Source organism: Trichosurus vulpecula, chromosome 4 (assembly GCF_011100635.1).
Source record: "Trichosurus vulpecula isolate mTriVul1 chromosome 4, mTriVul1.pri, whole genome shotgun sequence".
In the NCBI taxonomy this organism is placed as follows: Eukaryota; Metazoa; Chordata; class Mammalia; order Diprotodontia; family Phalangeridae; genus Trichosurus; species Trichosurus vulpecula.
The window spans coordinates 134,986,313-135,008,459 of record NC_050576.1 but is presented as its reverse complement, the minus strand read 5'-3'; the positions used below and the strand labels follow the sequence as shown (position 1 = coordinate 135,008,459).

General features: G+C 40.3%; 1 protein-coding gene across 1 annotated transcript in view; it reads left to right on the top strand.

Moving 5' to 3' along the window:
• Positions 1–22,147, top strand: part of KIF26B (kinesin family member 26B) — a 599,749-nt gene that overhangs the window by 403,430 nt on the left and 174,172 nt on the right. The window contains exon 5 of the mRNA XM_036756209.1: positions 13,349–13,532. Within this exon, the coding sequence (XP_036612104.1) occupies positions 13,349–13,532 (184 nt within the window). The remainder of the gene's footprint in view (positions 1–13,348; positions 13,533–22,147) is intronic.

Below are 22,147 nucleotides of genomic sequence, written 5' to 3'. Positions count from 1 at the left end.
TTTACACCGGAAATTTGCTGTAGTTCTCAGTACAGTCATTACTTGCTAAAGCAAACACTTATTTCTTGGAGCAATCTTAATTTATAGGCGGAGAAAAGTGCAATGAAGATAGAAAATAAGTACTTGTCAATTAATCATTTAGCACTTATTAAATATCTACTATGTGCCAGGAACTGGCATTTAGGTAGCACAGTGGATAAAGTACCAGGCCTGGAGTCAGGAAGACTCATCTTCCCAAGTTCAAATCCAGCCTCAGACATTTACTAGCTGTGTGACCCGAGGCAAGTCACTTAACCCTGTTTGCCTCAGTTTCCACAACTGTAAAATGAGCAGGAGGAGGAAATGGCAAACCACTCTAGTACCTTTGCCAAGAAAATCCCAAATAGAGTTACAAAAAGTCAGACACAACTGAAAAATGACTGAACAACACGTTCCAGTAATGATGATAGGTGAAATGAATCCATCTATTCTCTCAAGGAGATTATATTCTACCAGGAAACACATATGTAAAATATATACAAAGGAATTTGAAGGAATTTGGGAGGCACTGGCAGCTGGTGTGGATCAAAAAGACCTCATGAAGGAGGTAGGGTTTGAGCTCAAGGAAACACATGTATGTTTGAGTATCTGTTATTCCAAAAAAAAGACATCTCTATTCTATTCCACATGAAATGAGATTTAGCTGGCATAGTGTCTCTCCTTCTCTGCTATGAAACTGTCTCAAACGTGTGTGTATATATGTATATTTTAAAATTCGTAAATACAAATATAGATACATAAATAGAAAACAGTATGTGAATGTAAATGTATAGATCTATTTATATAAATTAAATATTAATGCCTATAATCTATCCCTCCAGCTGTCTATCTAGCTATCTATCATGAGAGATAGCATCACATAGTATATAGACAGCTAGCCCCTCCTTCAGATTATAAATTATCATTTATGGAAGATATTCCACTTCATTAGTGACGATCACCTCAACTTCCAATGCCCTCCCTTGTATTTAACAACTTTATGTTTATTTTCTTTGTATTTCTCCTGTATGTACATATGGATTTGTTTGATTTGTTGTATTTTGTATCCTCAGTGCCAAGAACAGTGCCTGGCACATAATAGGCATGTAAATACTTGTTGATTGAGCACTGGGTAGAAGGGATTTCCCCACTAAAATCACAAGGTTAATCTGGATCACTGATCTCCACAGATCTGGATATCCCTCTCCCCTCCAAAACCCAAAACATATATATGCACGATACAAGTAAATCTATAAATGCATATCTGTATAGAGCGCTGGGCCTGGAATCAGAAAAACATAAGTTAAAATCCAGCCTCAGATAACTTACTATCTTGTGTGACTTTGGACATGTCCCTTTAAAAAAATCTATCTCTGACTCAGTTTCCTCCTCTTTAAAAAGAAGGAATTGGATTTGGCCTCTAAGGTCACTTCCAATTACAAATCTAGGATAATACGAACCACAGTCCCAAACAGCCATTCGTGAAACCTACTCTTGTGGTTGTTATTGTCATTGTTCAGTTCTGTCTGACTCTCGATGACCCTATTTGGGGTTTTCTTGGCAGAGAGACTAGAGTGATTTGCCTTTTCCTTTTCCAGCTGATTTTACAAATGAGGAAACTGAGGTAAACAGGGCTAAGTGAGTTGCCCGGGGTCACACAGCTAGTAAGTATCTGAGGCTGGATTCGAACTCATGTAGAAGAATCTTCCTGATTCCAAGCTCGGTGCCCTATCCACCTCGCTGCCTAGCTGCCCTTGCCTGCCCTTCCTACGTTAAAGGACACACAGGATCATCTTCAATGAGTCATGCATTCTGCCAACATTGGAGCAATGCTCACTCACTCTCTGGATATCTAGTGGCTGCTTGTATGATGACCTGAAGTAGAGAAAACATCATAAAACCAGACCTAAACAGGGCATGTGATGATGCAGTCTATCTGTGCCCTGAGACATCACAGAATTAGCCTGGTATGACAAGCATCTCTAAGAAATGGGGGAGGGAGGGAGAGAGTCCCCTTGGAGCAATGATCCCAATTAGCCTCTGAGACTGAAGCAGCTCACTCACAGATTGTAAACAGCATCAGCCAAAGATAGTCTTGAGACATGTTGTAACCTAAACCAAGACTCAGATGGATTGCCATCAGGAGGGAAGAACGAGGTCCCACCGCTGAACTTTTCTTGAGTTTTTGGTTTCAAAGTCTTCATTACTTATATAAAGAATATAGGGTCAGGGTAGAAAGAGCACAGAGTTTTGTGCCAAAGGATCTGTGTTGGAATTCCACCCCCGTGAGCTTGTTTTCTCACCTGTAAAATGAGGAGGCTAGACTAGAATGCTCTTGAGATCCCATCATCTTCTGGTCTTTAACCTTTGGTAGGTCCATTAGGGGTCAGCCAGGTGGCACAATGGATAGAATACCTCCCCTGGAGTCAGGAAGTCTCATCTTCCTGAGTCCAAATCCAGCCTCAGACACTTACTAGCTGTGTGACCCTAAACAAGTCACTTAACCCTGTCTGCCTCAGTTTCCTTATCTGTAAAAAGAGCTGGAGAAGGAAAAGGCAAACCACCCCAGCATCTTTGCCAAGAAAACTCCAAATGGGGTCACAGAGTTGGACACGCCTGAAATGACTGAACATCAACAAGAAGGGCCATTAGCAAATGGAAAAATCTTCTCCCTGTTGGTTTAAGTACACAAATATACTTCCATATTAGTGCGCTAATCACTTTAGGCAAGACAGAAGGTTTTACCTCCCCATGGCCTTTGGAATAAGAGGCTAAACAGATGTCTGATATATGCATTTGCTTCTCACTAATTTGTCATTTCAGTCAATCACAAGATCTTAACCTGTTCCTAACACAGGCATGGTAGAGCAAGGAGCAAGGCACTGCGACCTGGGAATCAGCCTCCTGAGTTCTACTTGTGTGACTCTAGACAAATCACTTTATCCCTCTTGGTATTAGTTTCTTCATCTGAAATAATGCAGGGACCTGGATGAGATCACCCCCAAGGTCCTTTCTGGCTTTCAAATTCTACAAGGATATGACTTCCCATGTTTTCAGTCACGAAATAGGATACGCGTGAATGACAGCACCAACAGTGTGATCTTTGGACACACAAAATTGGTGATTTTTTTCCCTTTGTCTATCCAAGCATCAGTGAGTGGAGTGCTGCCAAATAAGCAGGATTCAGGGAAAGTTCACGGCTCTGAAGGAAGCTCTTTGGCTGGGTGGGATAGGGTTTGCACAGTGCATGGCTGATGCATGACCTTCGCTTGTGTGTTTGTGCCAAGAGCTTTAAGTGGACCATAACTTCTCATATTCTGAGTATATGGCAGAAACAGGTGACTTCCTCAAGGATTTTTGTCAGGAGCTACTATAGTATGAAAGAAGCTCAGAGTATACAGATCAGGGTTCAATTTTCATTTCCACTGTCTAGTAGCTATAACCTCTTTGAGCCCTTCATTTGTAAAACATGAATAATGATACTTGCCCTGCCTATGTCACAGGACGATTGTGAAGATCAATGAAATGATCTGCTCTGTTTCTTCATCTGTGAAATGGAAATAATAGCACCTGCACAACCTATGCCACAAGGCTGTTGTGAGGTTCAAATTAGATTACATGACTCAGTTTCCTCATCTGTAAAATAAATGGGTTTGACTTGATGGCCTCCAAGATCCATTCTTGTTTTAAATCTTCGGTCCTTTGATCCTTTGTGTGTTGAGTGTCTTGGAACATGTTAATGTCAAGCTGGGATTTTTTTGGATGTTCATAGTCTGTTGAGTGCACAGTGCCTTGCCCATAGTTGTAGCTTAATAAATATTTGTTGATTGATTGAAGGACTTTCCCAGAGAATTGAAATGCATTTTAAATATAGCTCCTAGGTTCCTTATTGTGTGTGTTCTGGGTGAGGCCTTTGAGGGGTGGAGGTTGGCATATCCGCATAGACATACATTGGTTCATGCAAGGACTCCCAAATAGAGGTAGGGTGTAGCCTTTTTTTTTTAAATACCGTTTGCCTTTAATATCCTAATCCTAGGCATGACCTAACTCACTCAGCTGAGATATTTTTCCTCTGTGATATGGAAGCATGTTGCTAAGCAACCAGGTCAGTAATTGGTAAATGCTCATGTTTGATTTGATTTAAGTTACTTACACAAATATGTCGCTGTTTTCTCTCTGCTATTAGACTAATGATAATCATCTGATTTTATTTGACTCAAATAAAATAAAATAACTGCTTTGGGTTGATTCAGTCATTAAGTAGCTGTGTAACATATAGCATAAGTCCTTAAGTCTATTTAATCTTGAAATTTTATATCTAGGAATTTGGTGGCATTTATAAGAACCATTTGAATATTAATTGCCTGCCATATTGAGAGCATTATGGCACCAGTCACCCTGAGGGTCACAACGGAAGCACAAGACATGGTCCCTGCCCTGTAGAAGCTTCAAGTCTAGTTTTGAAGACAAGCCTAGAATGAATGACATGATAAAAGCAGAATACTTTAATGCCTTATGGTTTCATGATTTCTTTGGGGTGGATGCTCTCTTCACTAATATAGGTGAAATTATCTCCACCTCTTAGTAGCAAGTCTTCGTGGCTTGCTGTGCTTCCTTCTCTCTATGCTCCCAACTCCTCCCCCCCCCACCCCCAATCCATCTCCTGAGAGATAGCTATCCTTCTGCTAAGCCTCTATGGCCTGGTCTTTGGGCCAATGACCCAGTAGTTCCTGGGTTCACATGCAAAAGTTCCAGCTTGATAGGACTTGGTAGAGCTTGCTGATACAGCCTTCAACAAACCAAGGTAATTTCACTCCATGATGATGCATCAGAGCATGGTTTTACTGGAATGAAGGGCAGAATATAAAGTGCTAAATTTTGTGGAATGGACAAGAAACCCAGAGGAGAGTGGCCATCCATGATGGGCCATAAAAAGATTCACTAGAAAGGTGGTTCTTGAGTTTAGCCTTAAAGGGTGGTTAGGATTTGGACAGTATATAAGGAAGGTATTCTAGGTTAGGACAATGGGTGGAAGTGGGAATGATTGCCTCATGTACACAGGACAGTGAAGGTAAACTGTGGGCTCCTTGAGGGCAGGGACTGTTTCATACCTTTCTTTGCATTCTGAGCAATTAGCACAAAGGCACTTAATAAATGTTTATTGACTGACTGATAGACAATGTTGCAGAGTGATGGTAAATAAAGTTGGGGGCTGTGTGGGGGAAGTTAGGGTAAGACAGTAGAAGGCCATGAAGGGCCTTTACGGGTCATGCAGCAGAGAGTACAGTTGAGAACAGCTGAAGATTTTGAAGCCATTACATTGTAATTATAGATGATATCTGCTGTGGATGGAGAGGTATTAGAGTACAGTTCATTTTAGAATTTACAGATTTATAGAGAGATTCTCTTTTCATTAGGATGTCACACAGAGCATCCTCAATGACCATGGTAAGCACCTCTGGTGAACATATGCCACCCTATTTTATACTTTGCTTAATGAGCTCTAATTGTATAATCAGAGGGTTGTTGAACAATTATCTCTGTGATTGCATTTACTAAGGAATCTTGTGTAAACTTAACATAAGCATAGGAGACTCCTTATTAAAGGAGAGCTCTTGGGGTGCACTTTCACTCTGGCCTCAAGCATTTTTAGGAAAATATTTTGTTATTTATAAGAAATGCTATAAGAGATATCATCCAGGAAATGTATTCTTTAAGAGGAGGTGGGCTGGTCTTGTACCAAGAGAGATGAAGAACCACAGACAGCCTGAGTGACACATATGAATACCAATTCATGAATGTATGCATGTATGCATGGGTACTATACATACACACATACACACATACAATACGTATAGAGATAGATGTAGCTATAGCTATGTGTGCTTACTATGTACAAAACACTGTGCCAAACGCTAAGTATGCAAATGGAAAAACAAGACAGTTCCTGACCTCAAAGAGCTCACGTTATAACTAGGGGGAGATACAACACATATTAAGGGCAGCATGGAGTCAGGAAGACCTGAGTTCAAATGTGGCCTCAGACACTTACTAAAAAGCTGTGTGATCCTGGGCAAGTCACTTCACCCTGGTTGCCTCAGTTTCCTCATCTGTAAAATGAGATGGACAAGGAAATGGCAAACTACTCTAGTACCTTTGCCAAGAAAACCTCAAATGGGGTCACGAAGAGTTGGATACGACTGAAACAACTAAACAACAACATAACACACACAGAAGATTTCAGAGGGAGACGTCGTTAAGGTACAGTGGCAAAGCAGACGAGACTATATCTTCTTTGGTATAATTTCCATAAAACCGTATCAGTCTCTGTAGTTAAGTCATTTGAGGGTGTCTGGGAGACCGGTCAACAATTGTCTTTTCTGAGTCATCAGTAGTTGGGGCTATAAATACCCAAAGGTTTCAACTTAATGGGGCCTGATTGCCAATATGATATCAACATGGACTAAAGGACCCCAGAAAAAAATGAGGGAAGTCTTGAAATCTAGAACCATAAATCTGTTTAGTCAAGTCTTTAAAATATGCCTATATTTCTCAATAATCTTAAAAAAAACTTTTTTTGCATAAAGTTCTAACAAATTTTGCATTGACTGCAGAAAGTGATATCATCCACATCCACATTGACCATGGTTGGGGATCATTAATAAAGAAGTAGTTCCACTTGTTACTTGAGTCGCTACCAAATCAAGAACCCCAATGGTTAGTTGCTACCTAATTTTTGCAAACTTACATGAATTTCAAAATTTTTCTAAAAGATTACAGATGGGGTTTTTCCTCCTTCCCCCTTTTCTCCCTCCTTTCTCTCTCTGTCTCCCTTGCTCTCTGTCTCTATCTTTCTTTCTCACATACATATATACATACATAAATATATACACATATATAAATATGTTATATATACATATTGCTTTATATATTTGCCCCCTGATAATTATCAATACTATGTGATAGAACATCAAACCAGTATTATTATGGGTTAATATTATTAGTGGCTCTCTAAGTCAAAACAACAGAATTCCAAATTGTTGTAAATTAATGTGATTTGAGGTTTAAATTCACTGTATTATACCTTACCAACACCAAACTTTATTTTTTTAAAGCCATTTCCTGAATCACCTCTTTGGTCTAATGAAATAGTAAATTTATATGAAAATAAGAGGGGGACCCCCATGAGGGTCCATATGCTTTATAGCAATCAGAGATGTGGATATGACATCACTAGTAGAAAGTGAAAAGCCACCAAAAAAACTCTGAAAAAACTTCCAGAGAGGCTCACAAATGTTTTATTGTCATGTCTAAACATTTTTAAGGGTTAAAACTTAACTGCAAAGTATGGGGCAGCTAGGTGGTGCAGTGGATAGATTGCCTCACCTAGAGTCAGGAAGACTGAATTCAAATCTGGCCTCAGACACTTTTAGCTATGTGACTCCGAGAAAGTCACTTAACCCTGCTTACCTCAGTTTCCTCATCTGCAAAATGAGCTGGAGAAGGAAATGGCCTCCAGTATCTCTGCCAAGAAAACCCAAAATGAGGTCATGAAGGATTGGACACAACTGAAGTGACTAAACAGCAGCAAAACTTCAAAGTGAAGCATAATGAGAATTTGTCTACGTGGTCCTCTTAGCTCCTTTCAGCAGCTCAAGCTTTCTTTAATTTCTTGCCACACCAGTCTGTGATATCAACTGTTTTGTTATCTTCAATTCCAGTGTCATTGACCCAGTGGATTTCCTCTGAAGCTGTTATGATCTGTCATGTCATTATATATTATCAGAGACTTCTTAATCCTGGGAGTATTGAAGTCTTTTGTAGCCCACTGAATCACTTGGAATTTGTACAGTTAGCTTGCAACCTGTGTATCCCATCGTGGTGCTGGAGGTTTGCCATCTCCATTGTATTCTGGGTCAGCGCCCTTCATATATAGCAGGTGCAGCATGGTTTGGGGGCTCAGCCAACACTTTTCAGATGCAGCTCTTCAATTGGTATTTCATTAATCCATTGTGTGGGTCAAATTGAGATGGCCCTGAATGACCCCATAAGTGTCCCAAAGCTTTTTATGCACATGGCAAAATTATACATTTTGCACCATCATTAGACACTAGGAATATATTCCCAAGATGTCGTTAGGCATTCATAGTGTTCAGAAGCTAGGACCATTCATATATGGAGGGGCTGAACTTCTTCTTTTTCCTTTGCCTTCTGGGGAAAATGATGTTCCCTTCTTAATGAAGCTTAACATTCTTGAAAAGTTATTTGAATGGCAAAGTGGAAATAGCACTGGAGTTGGGATTGGGAGATACCTGGATTCAGATCCCACTTCAAATACCTGCTAGTGGTTTGACCTTGACCAGGGCATTTAGCTAGTCTCAGCCTCAGTTTGTTCTTTTAAACGAGGCTAACATTTTCCATATTTACTTCACAGTATTCTTGTCAGAGACAAATGTGATGACAGAAAGACGATAAGGGTGATAGACCCATCTGTTGGTGAGAACATGGAATAATGTACAATGATTCTTTTGGTACTCTGGGAGTAGCCAGGTAGTTGATTTTTTCTGAGGCAACTGGGGTTAAATAGCTTGCACAGGATCACACAGCTAGTAAGTGTGTCAAGTGTCTGAGGCTGAATTTGAACTCAGGTCCTCCTGACTCCAGAGCTGGTGCCCTGTCTGCCACCTAGCTGTCCTGCAAGAGAGGTTGAGAAAGGTCACTGCTCCTGTTACTAATTTATAGAAGTCAATTTAAAAAAGAGTACATAAGATGAGAAGGCACAGAAAAGTTTTGACTTGTACCATTGGGGGAGGTCTCCCATCAAGAACATCACAGGTCTAATTATCCAACTAAAATCCATTTAAATCCTTTACTTGATCAGGTTAATTCAAGCCTAAGATCCAGTTCTTGCTATCAGCACCACCTAAATTCATTAGATTTCAGCCCACTGCTTTGTTCTGACTCTTAAGATCATAGGATCTCCAGACAAACCTAGAGCCATTGGTGACCTTAGAGGTAATCTAGGTCGATTACCTCATTTTACATGTGAGGAAACTGAGGCACAGAGGAGGGAGATGATTTGTATTAGGTCTCATAGGTAGCAAGTATTAGAGGGAGGATTTGAACTCAAGTCTTTTGACTCCAAATCTACCACTTTCTATGGCACGACTCTGCCTCTCATGGATCTGGCTAAAGAAAACAGTATATTCCATACGAATGGCATTGCTCTGTTCAATGAAATTAGGCAATAGAAAACTTCTGTTACGGTAGATATTATTAGCAGCTATCTTGAGGTACTGTCTACCGGGGGAAAATCATTCTATATTACTTGTAATACAAGGCAGAGGATTGAATGAGGCTAAAGGCTATTTATAAAGATGTGTCCCAGGATAAATAACTTTAGGAAATGTTTGCTGATACCTGGGTTAATGAGACCATTTTATGTTAATGGATTTTTTTACACTTTTGGGTTTTACTTTTTAGAAATTTACAGAATAACTGGAAGGCTGTTTTATTCATTTATTGTTCATGTCAACCTAGTTCATTTGGAAATAATCCCTATAACACTAATTACCTATAATGTTTCTCTATCCAAAATGTCTAACTTTTGGAGGTCCCTTTGTGACTGAGGCTCTTTTATGTTTCCAGATCAAACAATTCTTGACATAACTGATTCTTGTATTTTGGGGCTCCTAGATACTACAACCATTTGCATGATGTTTAATAGAGATTGGGAAAATGACTGTATTGAAATCAAAATTACAGTGGCATTTCCTAATAGATTATATATTTATAAATATATTTTTCTTTTATTATTTCTTTCATATATGCATACTTTGAGGAGAAAATAATGAAAAAATGTTTTCCCTGAAAAATCTTTCCTCTCTCCTCCCCCCATATCATTCTCCCACCCCCTTTGAAATAGAAACTACTCAGCTCCCCTGTGTGAAAGAACCTTCATTTTTGTAGGGACAAAGGATTAAATTGAAGTTGTAATTACGCAATTGAATAGAATTATAGTATCTTAGAAGTGGAAGGGACCTTAAAGGTCAGCTAATCCAACCCATTATCTGATGTACAGATTCCTTCTATAGCATCCCTGACAAGTAGCTATCCAACCTTTGCTTATATACCTCTAGTAATGGAGAACTTACTGCATCATGAGAAAGCCCACTCTATTTTCAGATAACCCTAATTGTTAGGCAGTTCTTGTATTGAGTCAAAATCTAGTCCCAACTCTGCCCTCTGTAGTAATGAGGAGGAAATTGAATTCCTCCTTTAACATGGTACCTGCTTGGCACTGGCAAGGAGAGGCAAATTAGTCAACACTCATACCTCTAACTACCTCTCATCCCTCAAACCCCTTCCTTTCTTTATCTCTCCTTCTACTTTGAGTTTGGAGAATAGGACTGAGAGCAGAGTCTGTCACAGCCACTTGGTCTTTTCCCTCCCAGAACAAAAAGTATTGAAGTTCCAAACCTGAAACAAGCAAAGAAAGGAGAAAAAGAAGGGAATACAGGCAGGTTTTGTCTTTCCCCTTCATCCCTGACTCTTAAAAACATAAATGGACTCACACACTTTAAAAAAGCGTCCTGGTATAAGTAGCAAGGAGCTGCTGAAGGAGGAAGGAAGTGTGACTCACCTTCCAGTAACGATTAATGACAGTCCCTGAGATGAGCAGTAACCTAAGAGTTGAGTAATACATATACTAATTTCCGTCCATCTCCTTTCCTCCCTCCATTCTTTTTAGATGGAAAATATCAGGAAATGTGGGAAGAAATTACACAAATGACAGTAGATTTCCTTTTCCTACCTGCTAGAAAGATATAATTTGTAAACCTATTTCCAGTTCACTTCAGTGGAGTTTCTGTCATGTAGAAGAACTGATGCAGGGTTTTCATTTTTAAGGCAATATAAATATGTCACAGTATGCAATAATAATGATAATGATAATTCTATGTAACAGTTTATAATAGCACAATCTTATACCATATACCATACCACATGTAATTTAGCATACAATCATGTATTACGTAATATATACATTATATAATATAATAATAATAATAATAATATATAATGTATAATAATGTATATATAGGGCAGCTAGGTGGTACAGTGGATCGATAGAATGCTAGGCCTGGAGGCAGGAAGACCTGAGTTCAAATCCAGTCTCAGACTGGATTTACTAGCTGTGTGACCCTAGGCAAGTCACTTAACCGTGGTTGTCTCAGTTTTCTTATCTGTAAAATGAGTTGAAGAAGGAAACAGCAAACCATTCCTGTGTCTTTGCCAAGAAAACTCCAAATGGGGTCATGAAGAGTTGGTCGTGACTGAAAACAACTAAACAGCAACATGTTCGTATTAGGTTATGTTATGCTATGTTATGTTATATTACATTTGCATTATATATGCATACCACCTGTGTGACTTTGGACAAATAGCTTAACTCCTTCGAATCTCAGACTCCTCGTTTATAAAATGAAGGGATCGGACTCAGGGGTCCCTGAGACCCGCTGTAATTCTGTAACCTGTGATCCTTTCATGATGCCTTTCATTCAGAAGCGCTCAGAGTGTACGTCAACGCTTCTTCTTTGTGATAGGCCTCCCAGTTTTACATTGGAGAAAAATTAGTGAGGAAATGAATGGCCATTATGGAGTCAACAAAAGAGCCAGCAGCCAAACCATGAACCATACTGGGTTCTTCTGTCCAACTCTCCATCAGGAAGTATTCCTTGGCTTTTGTCCTGCTATTGAATTAATGATGAATGGTGGATTAGAGTTACAGCATTTGATCTTGACAGCAAAGTCAGTGGTGGTCAATGAGGCAGCTAAGTGGTCCAGTAGATGGAGTTCTAGACCTGAAGTTGGGAAGAACTTGAGTTCAAATTCTACCTCAGATATTCACTAGCTGTGTGTGATTCTGGGCAAATTACTTAACCCCTCTGTGCCTCAGTTTCCCCATTTGTAAAATGGGAAGAATAAAAGCACCTCCCTTCCAGGGTTGCTGTGAGGATCGAATGCAATGATATTTATAAAGTGCTTTGGCAAACTTTAAAGCACCATATGAATGCTTACTATTATGGTTATTGTTGACTAATTTTCATAAACAGTAGTCCATTTAATAAGTTTTGAGAGTACTGTATTGGTATTCATGGGACAAAGGTTCTGCATGTAAACCTCAGTAAAAGTGAACACAGTTCATGAGAACGAATTGGAAGATGGCAGAGTCTGAGTCGTGAGATGCCATTTCTGTCCATTGCTTGCAAAACCGCCCCTGTTTTCTCATTCCTTATTGGCAAATTTCTTTCCCTGAAAGACCTCCTAATGAAAGAGACCACCCATGTAGGGCTTGTGTATTCTTCAAAATTTTTTTTTAAACCACTTGGTTTCACACTTCCGTGCCCTTCATATTTTCTCTCCCTTTGAGGGCATGGCAGCAAAATCACAGAATTTATAAATGTTGGGCAACTGTTAAGAGGTGTTTGGAGGGGAGTTGTGATAATGAGTGCCAAATATTGTTGCTGCTAAAGACCTCCCTTCCTCAGGTCCTCTCTGTTTACTTATCCTGCTCTCTGTGTTTACCGGCTCCAATCTCTGCTGCTTCCACTTCATATGATTGGGGATGGGGAGTAAAGTTTGCTTGATTTGTTGCACAAAGGGACTATTTTCTGTGTGCACAGCAATGTGGTATTATTGGCTCCCTGTTCCTAAAAGAAGGTTGTTGGCCATTCGTATCCCGTTTGGTGGGAGGGAGGGTGGTGGTCGCGGGGAGTGATATTCCTTAAAAACGTTTTGTTTCTCCGTCTTCACCCCTCGAACTGTGGCTTGTGTTTCTCCTTCATAACCGCACACATGCTGTAACCTTGATTGGTCCCTCCATGGGCCCTTCTTCAGACCTGGTTTGTGTTTTACAAGGTGTTAGGACTTAAAAATAGCTGCTCACACTTTCAGTTTATTCACCAGAGAATTTATTGAATGATTAACATAATAGGGGGCTGTTTCAACCCCCAAAATGGCCAACTTCCTTCATTCCTTATGGATAACAAACAATTCTTTGTGAGTGGCAACTACAGACCAGTCCCATTTTTAAATGACATTTTTTTCAAACTGCACAAGCAATGGTGTAACTTATTAAGTGAGCTATGCCGTATAAGGGATGCCTCCTGCAGAGAAAATTGGTCGGGGGGTGGAGGGGAAAGAAATATTAAAGCTTTTATATCAAGACTAGGGAGGCCTTGAAGGGAAAGAACCAGGGGTAACTCTAAAACAGGTAATGGTTTCCTAGTAATTTTCTTTTTATAGTTCATCTCTTCGTTTTCCCCTCCAGAGCTGCTCAGAAGCTGAATCTGTCTTCCAAAAAGAAGAAGAATCGACCTTCAACATCATCAGCATCGGAATCACCTCTCTTCTCTACGAGCTTCAGTGGGATCCTTCAGACTTCCCCTCCTCCTGCTCCACCTTGTCTATTAAGGGCAGTCAACAAAGTAAAAGATACTCCAGGCCTGGGCAAGGTAGGTCTTCCCACCTGGTCACCACTATCTGCATGGAGGAATGAGGTCCAGGAGACAGAAGAAAAGGAATCAGAAGGGAAGAGGCACTAAAGGCGATTGAGATCTTTGTTGGGGTTTGGGGTTTTTTTTTTTGGTTGATTTAGAAAGCAGAAAGGGAGGTAGAAGGAGAAGAGAAGGGAATGACAGAAATGTAATAGGTTAGGGACGACTCCAGCTTTTTATTTGATTACATTTAGTTAACAGTAAATTGAGACACTCATGTTGATATCTGGTTTGTTTTTGGTAGAGAAACGAGTCTGTATTGTTTTAGAAAACTGTTTACTGATAAAGACAGGACCTAGAGCCAGGGACAAAAGGCAGACTACAGAGACAAGAGATCGAGGGAGGAGGATACAGGAACAAGATATAGAATGCACTTAATAATTTTCTCTGTGACAGTCGATGGTTTTTTTCCCCCCTGCTCTGCTTAAAAAAAGTCACTCCATCTGTTCTTGTCCTGGAACCGTGGTAGGATATCTAGGGGGAATATTTTTAGCCCTGTCTTTATGCCTGAGACTCAGTGCAACTTTGAATTGTCCCAAGCACTTAACAAAGAAATTTAGAAAAACTATCTCAAGATCAGAATGATTTGGCCAACTATGTTGAGAGTAACTGAACCTTTAAATGACTTCTCTAAAGTTGCTCACTCTTCTGGGATGAATATCAGGGTGGAACCACTTTGGGAAAGGATTTATTTTCTTTGATTAGTGAATGAGTTAGGAGCTATACAGGAGTATCAAGATAAAGGGAGAGGTGGGTTTTTTTCAGGCTTTGGCAAGGGAGAACATGGGCAGAAGCAGGAAGATGCTCACCTCTGTGCCAATTCACTATTGACCTTGACCTGAAGGCTTCTCCTATTCCAGCCCCTCGCTTTTCTATAAGACATGGCTACTCACTCTAAAGAGGGTAGTGGTTTAACAATGTGTCTGAATGGGCATTTTAATGTGGCCATCCATTACATTGTCCCTTGGCACTCATGTAAAATTAGGGAGATTGGGAGTGCAGAAGAAAGGAGATATTAAGCTTTTGTATCAAAACTAGGAATTTTAGTCTTCAGTGGATCTGAATCTAATCCTGTAGTCAGAGCCAGCGCAAGGTCAAATCATGACGGAGTCAAAGTCTATCTTTATTACTCTCCATTTCTTCTTCTTCTTTTTATTTTTCTTCCAAAATCCAATTCTCCTCCTTTTTCTGTCCACCCACTGCTTCCCATGCTTTTGTACTCTACTAGAGAGGTGACAAATTAATTCACCCTAATGCACCAAATTATTCAGGTCTTAATCCTGAAAGGGGCAACATAACTCCAATATTCCAATATTCCATGAGGTAACAGAGACTGGAGTAGTGAAGAATGTTAGCCTTGCTAGGAATATTTGAATTTTTTTAAGAGGTTGTCTGGGGAGGATGATGCATGACCTAAAGGACTGAATACTAATGGTGAAATTCACTCTGGTCCTTATTGCAGAAGATATATCTCAGAAATAGAATTAACATGGGTAACTTGTGTTATTCTACTTTATATAAGACTGACCCTCTTTAACCCACATCCTGGAATGGTTCCAAAAGGAGCTGATATAGATAATTTCAACTGGCACTATGTGTTAGCACCTCAGGGGAGGCGACACAGCCGACTCAGAGACAGTATGAAAACAAGTATGGTTGCTGTAATAGGAGAATGCACTGGTTTCTTTGTCCATGTGGAGGCTGTGTGAAGCCAATGTATTTAAATGAGATAGGCAATGCAGTAACCACCAATATATCAGAAACCAAATCTTTATAACTCTCTTGATGTACTGCGGTGGGAGGAGAGAGGGAGAAGGCAGGTATCAACTTCTGGTGGTGGTGATAAGACTTCTTCTCTATGTGGGTGCTTTGCTAGTACCCCGATTCCTGTAGAAGGCAGACATATCATGTGTTTGTGTACCTCCTGAGGGTGTTGTATGTGTATATGTATTTGAATTGACATGCAATTGTGAGCACAATTAACACCATTTTGGGAGTAGATTGTGATGATCTCATGCTTTCAGCAGATGTATACTTGCAAGAACCATCTCAGCATGCTGGCCTCAGTTTCCTCTTCTGTAAAATGAAGAGGTTAAACTAGATAACCTCTGAAGTCCCAGCTCAAGATCTGTGGTCCTCTGGTAAATTCCACCACTATAATATGTCTGGTAGAGGCTAGGAGTGTGATACTCTGACCCTACTTCCTAGAGCCCAAGAAACTTTTCTGCCTACCATGGCCACCTATACCCACATCTGGAGTTTAGAGAGAGAAATTTAAAGGAGCCAAGGCTCCTGCCCTTCCAGATAGCAAAAAGAAGGGGTGTCAGCAACCAAGAAGGAGCATTTTTCTCAGTCTTAGCCAGATGCATATATTGCCTGTCTTCCTTTTCCATTTGAATTGTGTCAGTCTACATCAGGGCTGTCCAAAATGCGGCTGTGGGCTGCATTATGCAGCCCACCTACAAGCTTAGAAATTTACATAAATGCTTTAGTAAAGGAAGCCAAGCTACCACAGAGATCTCACTAAAATGGCAAATCAAAATATATTGTCTGTTGTTTCAATAAAAACCTAAGGTTGGACAGCCCTGGTCCACAGTCACCAGATGTGATGACAGGCATAACAAGAAGTAGGTTAAGCCAAGGAACAGGACAGAGTGCAAGGTAGAAGGGAAATGGCAGCCAGAGGCAGTGTGACTTGTAGAATATAACAGTAACCATAACCTAAACTTGCTTCTTTAAAACATGTCTGTATAATATATTATATGTGTGTGTACATATGTATACACACACACATATATAGTCAGTTCTGATATATATATATACACAGAATATATAACAAAATATATATAAAATAAAACTTGCAAAAATATAAAACATAAATATATTTAATATGTAACATAATATATACATATATATGAAGTTGTAAAGGTATATGTATGTACATATACAGTTATAGATATATCTATATCTCTTTAGTGATATAGATATATACTAGGACTGAACCAAGGGTATAGGAAGCTGTCTGTGTTTCCCTTTCATACATAGAAATTCTATTATACATAATGTAAAAAGGAAAAAAAATCTTTCTGACATATTACACTAAAGACTATGTCTGAGCTGCAGCTTAAGCCTACCCCTTTGTTGTTCCTGATGGTTATTGTAATTAACTAAAACTCTTTTACCCTTATTGAGGAATTCTCATCAATTAACCACTGTTGCATAATTTACATTTTAATATCTCAAAGAGGTAGGAGTGGAACACAATACAGAAATGTATAATGGGAGCTATAGAATGGGCCCTTTATTTGAAATGAGCAAAACCTGGCTTTAATTATTCAGAACAAGGATGGCTCACCTCTAGGGCCTAGGAAGTGGGACATTTGAGTCAACCGTGATGGTGACCGCCCTTGCTAACATCAATTCCCTGGGACCATCCTGCACCATGATAAAGTTCCTTAGGACCTTCCTCCCTTTTAGGCAAGTAAATACAAACTCTAAAAGTAATCAACAGAACATAACTGGGAGGGCCATGTGTAAGAGGTGGCATTTGAGTTGATGCTTAAAGGGAGCTAAGGATTCCAGGAAATGGAGGTGAGGAGGGAGGGTACTCCAGGTATCAGGTATAACCTGGGCAAAAGTGGGGAGACAAGAGATAGAATGCTATACATACAGAAAACATCATCATCTAGTTTAACTGGAAAATAGAATGTGTGTGTGGAATGTGAAGTAAATACAGAAATATAGGTTGGAATCGGGTTGTGAGGGGTTTTAAGTGCCCAGCAGAAGCAGACCTATACTTTAGGAATATCAAATTGGCAAATGTGTGGAAGACGGATGGGAATGGGAAGAGACTAGAGGCAGGGAGACCAATCAGGAGGCCATTACAATAGCCTGGGCGAGAGGTGATGAGGGTTTAAGCCAGAAGGGTGGTCATATTACCAATTTTTATCTCCTTTGACCCTAGGAAGTAGCAGCTCCTATTGTCCCCATTTTTATAGCTGAATCTGAGGTAAACGGAGGTTAAGTGACTTGCCCAGGATCATACAACTAGTAAATTTCTGAAGCCAGATTTGAACTTAGATCTTCCTGAGGTGTTTGTGGGACACATGGAGATATCCACCACACAGTTGGTGATATGTGGCTGGAATTCTGGTAATAGGTAAGGGCTGATTATAGAGATTAGTAATGATCTGAAGAGATGATAGTTGAACCTATAGAGTTGTTGATATCACAAAGAGAAAGTTGATAGAGAAGAGGATAGGTGAGGAAGAGAGAAGAGAGGAGCAGAGTGAAGCGAGAAGGGAAGAAATGGGAAGGGAAGAGCAGAGGGTAAAGGATAGAGTCCTAGGGTACGCCCACACATAGGGGAAGGAGGTGATGATGGAGGTGACAGTGATAAACCAGCTGACTAAGACTAATGGGTTTGAGTCTGGGCTTCAGTAACAGATGGCGCTAGGACAAGCCCAAGTTTAAAACTTGGCTTGCTCATCCCCACAACTACCTACGTATTAGCATGCATCAGAAGCTTTGAATCTTCACTGCAGCACATACGGTTTGACTTTTCAGAACATGAATGTCTGTGTGCAATCCTGGGTGATTGCTCACTTTGTAGACCCCTAGTCCCAGCATAGCCTAAAGAACACGTGTGTAAGGCATCTTCTTTTCCTTTTCTCCAGGCCAAAGATGAGCATCAGCTGATTATCACTAGAACTCATAATCAATAAGGATTTATTAGGTGTCCAGTCTGCATTATAGAAAGTAACATGCGTGTCAATGAGATCTCAAGTCCCTTTGAATCTTTTATGCCAGGGATTGTATTAGGCACTGGGGATGGAACATCAAAGTGAGACAGTTCCTGCCGTCAGGGAGCTTCCATTCTGTTGGAGGAATACGATACACTCATAGATAATGAAATACAAGATACACACACACACACACACACACACACACACACACACATATATGTATATATAAATGTGTCATAGTTAAGAGGGAAGGGGCACTCTTAGCTAGAAGAATCAGGAAAGTCCTCCTAAAGGAGATGAGCCCATAAGGGAGCCAGAGGTTTTCAAGAGTGAGGAAAGAGAGCATTCTAGGCATGGGTATATAGCCCATCTAGTGTGCGTAGATGGCACTTGGAATGTTATATACGGGGAATGGCAAGCAGGCCAGTTTGGCAGGGAGATAGAGTACGTGAGGGAGAGTATAAACAGCTTGGAAAAAGAGGTTGGTCATTGATGGAGAGCTAGAGAGGGACCTCTAGCCTAACCTTTGTTTTTGCAGATGAAGAAACTGAGGCCCAGGAGAGTTAAGTGACTTGCCCAAGATCAGACACATAATAGTCATCAGGTAGGATTTGAACCTGAGTCCTTTGACTCTAAAGCCATTGTCCTTTCCACTTTCTCATGTTGTTGGAGTCAAATCATGAAGAGCTTTAAAGGCTAAATACTGACCAACAACGGGAAGCAATTCAATTTGATTTCATATTTATTAGAGAAGAATACTATATGCAAGGCTCTGTGTCAGGCACTGGGGATATGAAGACAAAATGCAGAACAGCCCCTGCCCTTCCTGGAATTGATCTTCCCAGTTCTAGAAAATTTGGGAGCATCAGTGCTCCCCAGCACATCTTTTGTCCACCTTCACAGCAGCTGTTGTGTTGGGAGTTGGAGCAGTAGTTAGAGTGCTAGTCTTGGAGTTAGGAAGACTTGAGTTTCAATATGGCCTCAGACACTTACTAACTGTGTGACCCTGGGCAAGTCACTTAACGCTGTTTGCCTCAGTTTCCTCAAATGTAAAATGGGGGTGATAATAATAGCACCTACCTCCCAGGGTTGTTATGAGGATCAAATGAGATAATATTTGTAAAGCATTTAGCACAGTGCCTGGAACACAATAGGTGCTTAATAAATACTTATTCTCTTCCCTTCTCAGGCTCCATGTCAGGAACATGACATAGGTACTAAATGCATAGCAGCTCTCTCTATCTCTCTATCTCCCTGTAGAGATAGAGATTATAGATACGTGTATACAAACAATACATATATACCCACTTTGTCGTTCAGTCATTTTTCCGTTATGTCCAAATCTTCATGACTCCATTTGGGATTTTCTTGGCAGAGATACTAGAGTAGTTTTCCATTTCCTTCTCCAGCTCATTTTACAGATGAGGAAACTGAGGCGAACAGGGTTAAGTGACTTACCCAGGGACACACAGCTAGTAAGTGTCAGAGGCCAGATTTGAACTCAGGAAGATGAATCTTCTTGACTTCAGGACTGGACATCTATACGCTGTGCCACCTAGCTGCTCTAACCTCTACTCCCTTTTCTCTAATATAAATTCTCTGTAGAATCCTCTCCTAGCCTGGTCAGAGTAGAGCAAGAGTTAGAACTACTCTCCTCCCAGTGACTAGACCAGGCCACCCATGCCTGCTCAGCCATTCCTTTCCAGAGGGAAATGAGCCTTCCATTCTTGGCAATGCAACTCCAGAAGGATGTTTTCATGGATTCCCACTATTGGCCTCACAGCACCAGACTGACTTGTCTGGCCAGATGATTAATCTTCCCCCATAATGTGCAGCAGCTGGAGCTACCATCCCTATTTCCCTACAAATCCTTAATTGTAAGTCTGCCTCCTATTCAGCCCTGTTCGCTGAGCTAAGGGTTATTTTGTCTGTGGTTAAAACTATTTTTAAAAACAGTACAGATAATCCCACACTGACTGCTTGGCTCATCTAAGACCTCCTGCCAGCTGTGCTGCTGCCTAGGTTGAGTTTGACTCAGGTTACCTTCGTTGAAACTCACCTGGTTGAAATGAAGGGACCGGAAAGCAGAAGGGAATCAGCATTCCTTTGAGAAGGTTTATTCTTTTATTCTCAGTATGATTAGTGTTGTTAGATCATATGGCCTTGCTAAGGACTAAACCTTGGTGACTTTAGAATGGAGGAAGAGGACAAAATTGACTTATCTTATGCTCTGAGAGAAGAGGAGAGAAACCACAAAATAGAAAAAAAAATTTTTTTAAAGGCACTAATGCATGCAATGTGCATTGTATACTGGGGAGAAAGTCGCCTTGTCTCAGAATCTTAAAAAAGAAAAACAACTTCATTATCAGGGTTTATCCATTCACTAAACATTTATTAGATACCTGCTGCTTACAAAGAAAGCATTATAATATGAGGGACCTACAAAGATAGATCATATATAATCTTACATGTTGAAAAAAATACAAGAAGAGTGTTTGTTACAGGAGGATGATACAAGGGAGACAGGAATTCAAAAGACATGAAAGATAGTTTACAAAAGAATGAGGGGGAAGGGAAGGAAAGGGAATAAATATTTATGTAGTGCCCACTACAACTCTTACCTTATTTGATCCTCACAACAGCCCTGTGAGATAGGTGACCATATGAAAGAATGCCTCAGATTACTTGGGCAACTCAAAACAGCACCAAGAGTTCACCTCACATCCATCAATCCGATACAGATGGAAACAATGTTGGATGATCCGTGGGAACACAGCAAACACATTTGACGTTGTTGTTCAGCCTTCTTTCTCAAAAGAGGGCCGATGACATCATGAACATGATGTCTTGTGCATGAATTGAATTCGAGTGAGGCAGATCTGCGCAAAAACTTCAGCCTCACTGTCTCCTCCAGAGTCATTGGAGTCGAGTGGCAAGACCACATATGACATTCTGTATGACATTAATATGCTACTGGTAGAGCCATGCATTGGGCTAACCATTCTGGAGAACCATTTGGAATTATTTGAGAAGTCACTAAATTGTTCATATTCAGGTATTCTGCTAATGGGCATCGAAGTCAAGGAGATCAAAAATAGAGGGAAAGTTATCATATATACCAATATATCCTTACCAGGACCTTTTGTGATGTAAGACTGGATAAAAAATGTGCGTACATTAATTAGAGAATGACTGAACAAATTGTACTATATCGATGTAGTGGAGCACTATTGTGCCCCAAAGAGTAACAGATATGAAGAATTTAGAGAAGGAAGAGGGAGAGGGGAAAGGAATAAGCATTTATATAATGCCTACTATGTGCTAAACCCCTTTCTCCCCCACATATCTCTTTGGAGGCTCACAACAACCCTGCAAGGTAGGTCCTCTTATTAGCCCCAACTTATAGTTGGGGAAGCTGAGGCAAACAGAGGTTAAGTGATTTGCCCAGGATAACACAGTTAGTAAATGTCTAAGGCTAGATTTGAACTTAGACCTTCCTGATTCCAAGCTGAGTCTTCGATCCACTGTGCCACCTGGTTGCCTAAGAGAAGTACGGGAATACTTTGTATGAAGTGACAGAGAGTGAAGAAAGCAGAACCAGGTCCCCTTGGCAGACAACATGACTATAATAATGAAAACAACACTGAAAGTCCTCAGCCAAACTCAGATCCATTATAATGATCAAACTCGCTCCCAGAAAGCAGATAATGAAACACATTTCTCTCCTTGCTGCAGAAGGGAAGGGACTGACTGACACTGTGTGAAGAACATCACCTACGCTGTCACATGGTGGTTGTAGCAGCTGGTTAAGCTTAACTGCTGTTTTCA